The 11,715-nt window shown below is 50.1% G+C and overlaps 2 protein-coding genes across 3 annotated transcripts in view; both read right to left on the reverse strand.

Annotated features, from left to right (window-relative positions):
- Positions 1-63: 63 nt before the first annotated feature.
- Positions 64-9,024, reverse strand: spns1 (SPNS lysolipid transporter 1, lysophospholipid). The gene is made up of 13 exons (XM_080511621.1): positions 8,858-9,024; positions 7,065-7,289; positions 6,290-6,355; positions 6,067-6,203; positions 4,599-4,750; positions 4,429-4,495; positions 4,203-4,345; positions 3,970-4,122; positions 2,004-2,193; positions 1,190-1,255; positions 986-1,084; positions 691-859; positions 64-552 (listed from the first exon to the last, which is right to left on the reverse strand). The coding sequence occupies exons 2-13, from the start codon at positions 7,279-7,281 to the stop codon at positions 482-484; spliced, it is 1,530 nt and encodes a 509-aa protein (XP_080367747.1). The 5' UTR covers positions 7,282-7,289; positions 8,858-9,024; the 3' UTR covers positions 64-481.
- A 662-nt stretch (positions 9,025-9,686) lies between these two features.
- Positions 9,687-11,715, reverse strand: part of nfatc2ip (nuclear factor of activated T cells 2 interacting protein) — a 4,695-nt gene continuing 2,666 nt past the window's right edge. The window contains exons 5-8 of one of the 2 annotated variants that reach the window (XM_080511623.1): positions 10,834-11,038; positions 10,532-10,676; positions 10,288-10,394; positions 9,687-10,174 (exon numbers count right to left, since the gene is read on the reverse strand). In XM_080511623.1, coding sequence (XP_080367749.1) covers positions 10,055-10,174; positions 10,288-10,394; positions 10,532-10,676; positions 10,834-11,038 — 577 coding nt within the window. In that variant the 3' untranslated portion in view covers positions 9,687-10,054. Of the gene's footprint in view, positions 10,217-10,287; positions 10,395-10,531; positions 10,677-10,833; positions 11,039-11,715 lie in introns of both variants that reach the window. The other variant, XM_080511622.1, reaches the window with a different exon arrangement.

Raw genomic sequence — 11,715 nt, forward strand, 5'->3', positions numbered from 1 at the left:
CACACACACACACACACACACACACACACACACACACACACACACACACACACACACACAAAGGAAGTTGTCATCAGCAGCTTTTAATACTAGAACAAAATAAAACTTCTGATAAAGTTTAAAATCGTCAAACCTGAAAGAAAAGCCAGAAACAAACTTAGCGTTGATTTAAAAGACTTGATAAAATCCAGATTAGATTAAATCTGATCTTTAAAACTGATAAAGAAGAAAGGTAAACCCTGTGAGCCGTGTCATTCCACCACCAGGGGGCAGAACACCTCTGATCCTCAGCAGACCATCAAGTCAGGGCCGTTTCTTTAAACCATTAATGTTAAAAAAAAAAAAAAAGCAGTATAAAAATAATTGTCCATCGCAGCTAACCGTTGGCATACCGTCTGCTAGCAGACGGTATGCTAGCGGTCCGCTCAGCGGTCCGCTCATCCTCCAAATAAAACCAGGGAGGAAGTGAAGCTCGCCTCCATCAAATCAGGACGCTGGAAACCGGTACCCGGGTGGAGCGGCCGCTCTTCGGTACGACGATCGGCTCATCATCTGGAAACAAGACATCAGACGTCGGCACGGTGTACAATGAGCTAATTAGCATTAGCTTCCTGATCGGTGTAGCATTTGCGGCAGGCTACCAAAGCGTTCACCGACCCGCGGCTCACCCGCAGCGAGCGCTCGTCTCACCTGTGGCAACGTGCTTCTCGGCGCGGTCGCGGTCGCTCTCAATGAAGAGGGCGGTGGCGAGGAAGAAGGCTCCGCCCACAACGGCCACGAAGGCGCAGAGCAGCAGGGAGAGCTGCAGGGACCTGAACTGCCACATGAAGGAGTCGTTCCTCCTCAGAGAGTCCGACACCTGGCGAACGACACGGACCTTTGAAATGCATCCTCTGAAAAAGGCTGCGGCGTTCCGCGGCGCTCAGAACGCCATGCTCAAACATCACTTCCTGTCGGGGTTCTCCGTGTGTGTCGTGTGACGTACCACTCCGATGAGGTACGGACTCCCGGCGTCGCCCAGCAGGTGAGACACCACGATCTGAAGCGACTCGGCGGTGGCGCGGCGAGTGGGAACGACCACGTACTGCAAAACAAGAAGTGAGAAACCGCAGAGTAAGAGAGGAGGCGGTCCTCCGACGCCGCGTGGTCCAACATGGAGGAAGAGAGGGGGGTGGAGGAGGTTTCTCACCAGGAGGATGTCGGCCACAATGGCCCAGTTCATGGACAGGAAGGTTTCTCCCAGGAAGATGAAGGCCTGAAGACACAGGAGACGAGCTGTGAACCAACATCCTACCAGCTGTGAACCAACTTCCACTGGACTGCAAACCAACTCCTGTCAGCTGCAATCCAACTTCTGTTCAGCTGCAATCCAGCTGTGACCCAACTTATGATCAGCTGTGACCCAACTTCCCCTCCAGCTGTGACCCAACTTCCCCTCCAGCTGTGACCCAACTTCCCCTCCAGCTGTGACCCAACTTCCCCTCCAGCTCTGACCCAACTTCCCCTCCAGCTGTGAACCAACTTCTCTCCAGCTGTGAACCAACTTTCCCCCAGCTGTGAACCAACTTCCTTCCAGCTGCAAACCAACTTCCACCCAGCTGTGAACCAACTTCCCCCCGGTTGTGAACCAATTTCCCGTCCTGCTGTGACCCAACCCCTCCCCCCCCGGCTGTGACCCAACTTCCCCTCAACCGTGAACCAACTTCCCTCCAGCTGTGAACCATGTTGGATGATCTTTCATCACAGTTGGTTTTTCTGAAAAGTTCTAGAAATCAAATGCACTTCTTCACTTCATTCGTGTTCTCCTGTGTGCTCCTCTGTACTTGTACTTGTACTGGTAAAGCGTCTCCACCCCTGCAGACGTGCAGCTCAGGGTCACGTGACCAGGTTGACCCCTGACCTCTGCTGCTGACTGAACCTGCTGGAGAACCTGGTGTGTAACCTGCACAAGTTACTCCGCCAGCAGAGTAATAGAGTACTTGCGAAACAGGCCGAGGACTCACGTATGTGGCGACGGTGCTGAGCTCGGCGAACACGATGGCGAGGTAGAGGAAGGGCGCCGAGAGCAGCAGGCCGGCGGCGCAGACCAGCGGGTCGGCGCGCGGCGTCTTGTTCCGGAGCCGCCGGCTCACCTGGACGCCACTGAAGACACCCAGCACGCCGGTCACGCAGGTGATGGCGCCAAAGATCAGGCTGTCGGGGGAGACAACAGGTCATGTTGCTATGGCAACTCAGAGACACGCACACACTGAGAAACAGGCTCAACACTCTCAGGTGTGTTACCTGTCTAAACTCCACTCTCAGGTGTGTTACATGTCTAAACTCCACTCTCAGGTGTGTTACCCGTCTAAACTCCACCCAGGTGTGTTACCTGTCTAAACTCCACTCTCAGGTGTGTTACCTGTCTAAACTCCACCCAGGTGTGTTACCTGTCTAAACTCCACTCTCAGGTGTGTTACCTGTCTAAACTCCACTCTCAGGTGTGCTACATGTCTAAACTCCACTCTCAGGTGTGTTACCTGTCTAAACTCCACCCAGGTGTGTTACCTGTCTAAACTCCTCTCAGGTGTGTTACCTGTCTAAACTCCACTCTCAGGTGTGTTACCTGTCTAAACTCCACTCTCAGGTGTGTTACCTGTCTAAACTCCACTCAGGTGTGTTACCTGTCTAAACTCCTCTCAGGTGTGTTACCTGTCTAAACTCCACTCTCAGGTGTGTTACCTGTCTAAACTCCACTCGGGTGTGTTACCTGTCTAAACTCCACTCTCAGGTGTGTTACCTGTCTAAACTCCACTCTCAGGTGTGTTACCTGTCTAAACTCCACTCAGGTGTGTTACCTGTCTAAACTCCCCTCAGGTGTGTTACCTGTCTAAACTCCACTCTCAGGTGTGTTACCTGTCTAAACTCCACTCGGGTGTGTTACCTGTCTAAACTCCACTCTCAGGTGTGTTACCTGTCTAAACTCCACTCAGGTGTGTTACCTGTCTAAACTCCACTCTCAGGTGTGTTACCTGTCTAAACTCCACTCTCAGGTGTGTTACCTGTCTAAACTCCACTCAGGTGTGTTACCTGTCTAAACTCCTCTCAGGTGTGTTACCTGTCTAAACTCCACTCTCAGGTGTGTTACCTGTCTAAACTCCACTCGGGTGTGTTACCTGTCTAAACTCCACTCTCAGGTGTGTTACCTGTCTAAACTCCACTCTCAGGTGTGTTACCTGTCTAAACTCCACTCAGGTGTGTTACCTGTCTAAACTCCCCTCAGGTGTGTTACCTGTCTAAACTCCACTCTCAGGTGTGTTACCTGTCTAAACTCCACTCGGGTGTGTTACCTGTCTAAACTCCACTCTCAGGTGTGTTACCTGTCTAAACTCCACTCAGGTGTGTTACCTGTCTAAACTCCACTCTCAGGTGTGTTACCTGTCTAAACTCCACTCTCAGGTGTGTTACCTGTCTAAACTCCACTCAGGTGTGTTACCTGTCTAAACTCCACTCTCAGGTGTGTTACCTGTCTAAACTCCACTCAGGTGTGTTACCTGTCTAAACTCCCCTCAGGTGTGTTACCTGTCTAAACTCCACTCTCAGGTGTGTTACCTGTCTAAACTCCACTCGGGTGTGTTACCTGTCTAAACTCCACTCTCAGGTGTGTTACCTGTCTAAACTCCACTCTCAGGTGTGTTACCTGTCTAAACTCCACTCAGGTGTGTTACCTGTCTAAACTCCTCTCAGGTGTGTTACCTGTCTAAACTCCTCTCAGGTGTGTTACCTGTCTAAACTCCACTCTCAGGTGTGTTACCTGTCTAAACTCCACTCAGGTGTGTTACATGTCTAAACTCCACTCTCAGGTGTGTTACCTGTCTAAACTCCACTCGGGTGTGTTACCTGTCTAAACTCCACTCTCAGGTGTGTTACCTGTCTAAACTCCACTCTCAGGTGTGTTACCTGTCTAAACTCCACTCTCAGGTGTGTTACCTCTCGGAGGAGGCGCAGTGTCCCTCGGTGCAGGGCGGTCTCTCCTTGGTGAAGATGGCGGCCCGGAGCAGGAAGGTCGGCGCCCACAGAGCCAGAGAGCCGGTGACGAAGGCGACGGCGGTGAAGCCCAGCGTGGACAACAGGAAGCTGCAGCTGTGGAGAGGACAGGTGTTAGCAGCAGGTGTGGGCAGCAGGTGAAGCAGCGCCCGCAGGCGCTTACGCCGGAGACCTACTTCCTGCTGAGGGCCTGCAGGTCTTTCAGCCAGCTGGTCCGGTGGAGGTGGTGCTCCGGCCGAGCCTCCACCGCTCCTCTCTTCGGCTCCTGGACCACGAAGAGGAGCAGCGGCACGGCGACCGCACCCAACGCCGGCGTCACCTGTAGGGGGAGCCGGCGAGTCAGCGCAGGGCGGAGTCAGCGCAGGGCGGAGGCAAACAAGACGTCCAGCGGGTCAGACTCACCCTGAGGGCGTAGTGCCAGTCTGTCGTCAGGTTACTGACTTGAGATCCCACGATGTAGCCCAGACCACTGACCAAGGGGAAACACATGGCGTGACAGGGTGAGGGTCAGTGCTGGAGGGGTGAAAGCATGACGGATGAATGGATGGATGGATGAATGCTTGTGGCGCTACCTGCCGACAGGAATGGCGAAGTAGAAGATGGAGAGCATGTTGGTCCTCTTGCCCCTCACGTAGAGGTCGGCGATGATGGTGGGAGCGATGGTGGAGTAACTGGCCTCGCCCACGCCGACCAGCCCCCGAGTCAGCAGCAGGGCCCAGAAGTGCTGCAACGCATCACCATAGGTCAATGCTCTGCTGCAGCATCACAGGTCCATGCTCCGCTGCAGCATCATCACAGGTCAATGCTCCGCTGCAGCATCATCACAGGTCAATGCTCCGCTGCAGCATCACAGGTCAATGCTCCGCTGCAGCATCACAGGTCAATGCTCCGCTGCAGCGTCATCACAGGTCCATGCGCCGCTGCAACGTCACAGGTCCATGCTCCGCTGCAGCGTCATCACAGGTCCATGCGCCGCTGCAGCGTCACAGGTCCATGCGCCGCTGCAGCGTCACAGGTCCATGCGCCACTGCAACGTCACAGGTCCATGCTCCGCTGCAACGTCACAGGTCCATGCGCATCACCACAGGTTGACCTCCTCGACCTCTCAACTCTTCACTTCCACTGCTGATTGTTAAAGGACTGCAGCAGGTCACATGTTGAAAAGTAAAGCACTCAAAGTACTTTGCCGCACTACATTACTGAAGTAGTGAGAGCACAGTAATCAGTTACTTCGACCCGTCACAGTATTAAAGGCAGATTAGTGATGATAAAGAGGTTTGGGAGAGAAGTTGCCTCGTGGTGGAACCTGAAGAAACAGTCTGGGCGACGACAGGAAGTGAAGAAACAGACTACAAGGAGTGAAGAAACAGAAACAGACTACAGAAAGTGAAGAAACAGACTAGAGGAAGTGAAGAAACAGACTACAAGGAGTGAAGGAACAGACTACAAGGAGTGAAGAAACAGACTACAGGAAGTGAAGAAACAGACTACAGGAAGTGAAGAAACAGACTACAAGGAGTGAAGGAACAGAAACAGACTACAGGAAGTGAAGAAACAGACTACAGGAAGTGAAGAAACAGACTACAGGAAGTGAAGAAACAGACTACAAGGAGCGAAGGAACAGAAACAGACTACAGGAAGTGAAGAAACAGACTACAGGAAGTGAAGAAACAGACTACAGGAAGTGAAGAAACAGACTACAGGAAGTGAAGAAACAGACTACAGGAAGTGAAGAAACAGACTACAAGGAGTGAAGAAACAGACTACAAGGCGTGAAGAAACAGACTACAGGAAGTGAAGAAACAGACTACAAGGAGTGAAGGAACAGACTACAGAAAGTGAAAAAACAGACTACAGGAAGTGAAGAAACAGACTACAAGGAGCGAAGGAACAGAAACAGACTACAGGAAGTGAAGAAACAGACTACAAGGAGTGAAGAAACAGAAACAGACTACAGGAAGTGAAGAAACAGACTACAAGGAGTGAAGAAACAGACTACAGGAAGTGAAGAAACAGACTACAGGAAGTGAAGTTACTCACCTCTCGGGGGGTAAAGGAGCTCGCCAGCGTCACCGCCGACCAGAACGCGATGCCAACGCTCATGATGTACTTCCTGTTGTATCTGTCACCAAGGTAACCGAAGAACGGAGCCAGGAACATGTAGCTGCAGATGAAGACTGAAGGAGAGGAGGACTACTAAAGTAACTTCATCACTAACAGGGCCATTTACTGCAGAGTAGAGGATAACTACAGTATCTTTCACCTGTTTGCAGTAATCCGGACTTTCCATCATCGATCCCAAAGTAATTCTCGATGTCGGGAAGAACACCTGGTGGAGAGAGTCTGGTTTACGTCAACACAACTACACACTTAGATGTACGCGAGGCGTTCAGGCACAGGGCCCAGTATCACATTGCACATTGACTTCCTTGTGACAGCCAGCAGGTTCAGTCCATGGTCTGTTACCATGGTGACGGCCAGCAGTCTCAGTTCAGGGTCTGTTACCATGGTGACGGCCAGCAGGTTCAGTTCAGTCTGTTACCATGGTGACAACCAGCAGTGTCAATTCAGGGTCTGTTACCATGGTGATGGCCAGCAGGCTCAGTTCACAATCTGCTACCATGGTGACAACAAGCAGGTTCAGTTGAGTCTGTTACCATGGTGACAACCAGCACGTTCAGTTCAGGGTCTGTTACCATGGTGACAGCCAGCAGGTTCAGTTCAGTCTGTTACCATGGTGACAGCTAGCAGGTTCAGTTCAGTCTGTTACCATGGTGACGGCCCGCAGGTTCACTTCAGTCTGTTACCGTGGTGATAGCCAGCAGGTTCAGTTCAGTCTGTTACCATGGTGACAGCCAGCAGGTTCAGTTCAGGGTCTGTTACCATAGTGACTGACTCAGAGTTTGAGTTCTCGTTGTGGAATGGCAAACTCATTTCAGGGTGAACATACTCTGAGTTTTCACATAAAGCTGCTTTCTAGAACCCCCCCCCCCCGGAGCAGACAGCTAAACAGCTGATCCCGGTGTGGCGCCCCCTACCTGCCACGGTAAACCTGTCCATGTAGTTGAGCAGGTTGATGTAGCAGAGGATGAAGACGGTGAGCAGTGCCCGGACGTTGGACACACCGCTGGCCGACTCTGCAGGCTCTGCCTCCTCGCCGGGGGTCGGCGTGGTGCGGTGGTCTTCGGGGCCGTCCGCCTCACTGTCGGAGGAGAAGAACGGCGCCGTGTCTGACGTCACGTCCACCGCAGACATGGCTGACGCTGGGGGAGGAGACGGCAATCATCATGTTCAATATCACAACGCTTCTGCCTTGTTTTGGCCTTTTCTCCTTTGTCACTTTCAAGATGGCTGAAACCCCCCCCCCCCCCCCCCCAAAGGTTTTCTGCTGGTGACCCCCCACAAGAGTTGTGTTGTTTTCCTCAGTGTAGTTTACATCTGTGTTGTTGTTTTCCTGTTTGTAGTTGTGTTATTGGTTCCCTCTGTGTTGTTTTCCTGAGTGTAGTTTACATCTGTGTTGTTGTTTCCCACTGTGTTGTTGTTGTTGTTTTCCTCTGTGTAATTGTTTCTCTGTGTTGTTGTTTCCCACTGTGTTGTTGTTTTCCTCTGTGTAGTTGTGTTATTGTTTCCCTCTGTGTTGTTGTTGTATTCCTTTGTGTAGTTGTGTTATTGTTTCCCTCTGTTGTTGTTTCCCTCTGTGTTATTTCACAGCCGTCAAGTGAGCCGGCACTCAATTTTAACTGCGCTTTTATTAACGCCTTTACGGTAAAACACAAGACAGCGTACGGCCTCAATGCTGGAAGGAAACGACAGAAAGACAGATGGCCTGTTTTCAAAATGCAATTAAATGGAATCCTTCATAGGTTTATGCCTAATTTCACCTCAGAGCAATACTAACTACACTCATTTGATACTGCAAGCAATATCAAAGAATATTACTGTAGACATTTGGAGAAAAGTACTTTTAAACTTGGAGCAAATTAACAAAAATAATGGTGTCTCGTCTGTTTTCAAATAACAATAAAAAGGAATCCTTCATAGGTTTATGCCTGATTCCACTTAGTACTTTTCTCCAAATGTCTACAGTAATATTCTTTGATACTACTTGTAGTAGTAAAGGAGTATGTCTAGTATTGCCGTGAAGTGGAATCAGGCATAAACCTATAAAGGATTCCTTTTTATTCCATTTTGAAAACGGGCGATAGAACATTATTTTCGACCAACAGATCCAAGTTTAAAAGTACTTTTCTCGAATTTCCTACAGTAATATTCTTTGATATTGCTTGCAGTATCAAATGAGTGTAGTCAGTATTGCTCTGAGGTGAAATTAGGCATAAACCTATGAAGGATTCCATTTAATTGCATTTTGAAAACAGGCAATAGACCATTATTTTCGTTACTTTGCTCTAAGTTTAAGAGTACTTTTCTCCAAATTCCTACAGTGATTTTCTTTGATGCTGCTTGTAGTAGTAAAGGAGTATGTCTAGTACTGCCTGAAGTGGAATCAGGCATAAACCTATTAAGGATTCCATTTTATTGCAATTTGAATATAGATGAGACCATCATTTTCGATCAACACATCCAAGTTTAAGAGTACTTTTCTCCAAATTTATACAGTAATATTCTTTCATATTTCTTGTAGTAACAAAGGAGTATGCCTAGTATTGCGCTGAAGTGAAATTGGGTGTAAACCTATGAAGGATTCAGTTTTATTGCATTTTGAAATCAGACCATCTGTCTTTCTGTTTGGTGTAGTTGTGCTTTTTTTCCCCCTCTGTGTGGTTTAAATCAGTGTTGTTGCGTTATTGTTTCCCTCCGTGTTGTTGTTTACCTGTGACGGTGACGCAGATCTTCCGGTGAACGAGCTTAACGACTCGCGCGGTTACGGCCGCGGGTCTCGCGCCATCCGGAAGCTTCAGGAATCCGCGGGTCCAGCAGAGTTCGGCTCAGAAGAACCGGGTTCAGATTTACTAGGTGACAGACTGACTAGTCACCGGACAGCCATCACAGCTCTGAGCGCACTTCCGCTCACATGACCTGCGTCACTTCCGGTATACAAATCACATGATCCGCCTCGCTTCCCGTATACACATCACATGACTATTTTTGGTTTTCGGAGAGAGAAAGAAAAAAGGAGAGAAAGAAAAAGGAGAGGGAAAGAGAAAGAGTACTATTTGAGTGACTTGGTCCCGGTCAGCCTGACGGGATTCTGATTGCGTCATAGAGAAGAAAATTACAGCGGCAATGAAGGACCAATGGCAGTGGCAGTGCAACAGCAAAAGGCACTCCTCCGTCAGTCCTCCACTGTTCCACCAGTGCTCCATCAATGTTCTATCACTCCTCCATCACTGCTCCACTGTTCCATCAGTCCTCCATCAATGTTCTATCACTCCTCCATCACTGCTCCACTGTTTCATCAGTCCTCCATCAATGTTCTATCACTCCTCCGTCAGTCCTCCATCACTGCTCAACTGCTCCATCAGTCCTCCATCAATGTCCTATCACTGCTCCATCAGTTCTCCACCACTCCTCCATCACTATCAGTTCTGAATAAGACCCAAGATACTCCCACACCTCGTTGCGTCTGAGGTTGATGGAGTAACAATTACCTCTCAGGTTGACGGAGAAAAGTTGACACTGAACGAACAAATGATCGGCACTGAACTTTAAACTATTTTAATTTTTTCCAACTTTATATACAATTAAAATTTAACTTCCCCAAGGGGGTGAAACAAACAGGAAGAAAAAAAAACGTTTGTTAGAGACAAACTAAAAGAACAACTGTGAAATGACATAATGCTCAGGTTGGAAACGATGTGGCTGTAGTTCCTGTGTCGGCCTGTAGGGGCAGAGCTGACTCTTCAGGTGGAAACTATTCCCTGTATGTTAACATTTTGTTGTGGCGTAGAAAAAGCAAACTGAAACACTGAGGTAGAGGAACGCCTCGTCGCTGTGCTGCAACCTTCGCTCTGCTAGCGTTAGCGCTGCTAGCAGTAGCTCTGCTAGCGTCAGCTCTGCACACAGTAGCTCAGGTCCAGACTTCGATGATGTCCCCGTCCTCCATGTCCAGCTGAGCAGGGCTCTGCTGCTCCGTCAGTTTCCTGCCGTCGAAATGGAAACAGACTTTTTTCTGAGCTGTGACAGGAAGCTGCGACCGGAACCGAGCGAAGACGGAGCCGAACGGCTCGTTCTGCAACAGACAGAGCAGATTAGGAACGAACGAACAAACAAACAAACAAACAAACGGGTGGAGCCACGCACTCTGTGTAGGGAGAACTCCTGAGACAAGTTTTTGTCATTGCTTTGCAGCCTCACAGTGATGTTGCCGCCGCCGCCATCTTTAACCTCCGTTGTCATGACGACACACTCTGCACAGATAAACCTTCAAGTCAACAAGAGTCCAGCCCCACGACGAATCCCCACTCAACTTCTCACAGTGTTTCCTGTTCATAAAGTCGTACCCCCCCCCCCCCCCACCCACCCACACACACGTCATGTGACTGACCGATGATGTCAGCGATGCCGAGGCCGAGCTCCTGGACGGTGGCGTGCGTTGGCAGCTCCACGTCGTTCATGAGCAGCAGGAGGCGAGGAGGCGGGACCTTCAGGATGACCGACAGCTTGTCCACCGCCACGCTGAGACTCATCGACTACGGAGGAAGAAATACGTGAAACAAAAACGTCTCATCGTGGGAATACCGAGCTTCCCCGCTTCGTCTCGCCGTCGCCACGGCAACACGTCACTTAAAAAAGGTGACACGCGACTGAGGACCAGAGCAGCGGCGGTGAATGAGGGTTGAGGTTTACCGACAGCACGGGGATCTTGTGGACGTCCGTCCTGCAGCGGATCTTCAGAGGAATCTCTCGGACTGCGGAGGCCGACGCACCAGGAGACTCCGGACTGGGGCTCACCACCAAGACGCTGTCGTCGCTTTGGAGGCGTCTGAATGTCGGGCTGCTCGTCTCTGGAGACATGAGGACGTTCACCGCCTGCAGCTTCCTGTCGATCTCGCTGGCGGGACACAGGACGACAGGACAGGACAGGACAGGACAGGACAGTGTGATGAACAACGCAAAGTGCAGTGGGGCGACTCAAGCAGATGAAAAGTGCTCTGCAGGTGGAAGCGTTTACAGCAGGGGTGCTCAATACGTCGATGGCGATCTACCGGTCGATCGCAAAGGTAGTAATAGTAGATCGCATGACATTAGAAAAAAAATAGACGCTGGTGTAATGAAACTGATTTACCTTTCCGAATTACGAGTACAATCGAACGCAGCGTCAGATGACGGCTGAATCTTTCTGACCTTCAGGTCGCTGCACACGCGCCAACAACAAGTGTGGCAAAGCTAACAAGCTAGTCAGCGAGTTAGCGCAAATTTGAAGCCCCCCCAAAAATGAGTGGGGGAGCTGTACCAAGTGAGAAGACGAAGACGTGTCACTTTCATGAGGAAATGGGAGGTGGACTTTTTTTTCACGATGTCATTTTCGAAGTGCGTTTGTCTCGTCTGCCAGTCGACCGTCACAATACCAAAGAATCAAAGTAAACTCAGGTAATTACAAAGAATGTTCATAGTTAATTATGTCGTGTTGCATCGCTCTGGCTGGTGGAAACTGCCGAGTGGTGCATCATGGGGGGATTTGGAGGAGGTTGTACACAACGTGTTGAGGTTTGTTACCCTCGTCACAAA

Source organism: Blennius ocellaris, assembly GCF_963422515.1.
Source record: "Blennius ocellaris genome assembly, chromosome: 16".
NCBI classification, from domain to species: Eukaryota; Metazoa; Chordata; class Actinopteri; order Blenniiformes; family Blenniidae; genus Blennius; species Blennius ocellaris.

Coding starts and splice junctions, on each gene's coding strand:
- spns1 (XM_080511621.1), bottom strand. CDS start 7,281: ATGTCTGCGGTGGACGTGACGTCAGACACGGCGCCGTTCTTCTCCTCC. Junction 4,346..4,428: donor ACTGGCACTACGCCCTCAGG/GTGAGTCTGACC, acceptor CTCCCCCTACAG/GTGACGCCGGCGTTGGGTGC. Junction 553..690: donor CGAGAAGCACGTTGCCACAG/GTGAGACGAGCG, acceptor TCTTGTTTCCAG/ATGATGAGCCGATCGTCGTA.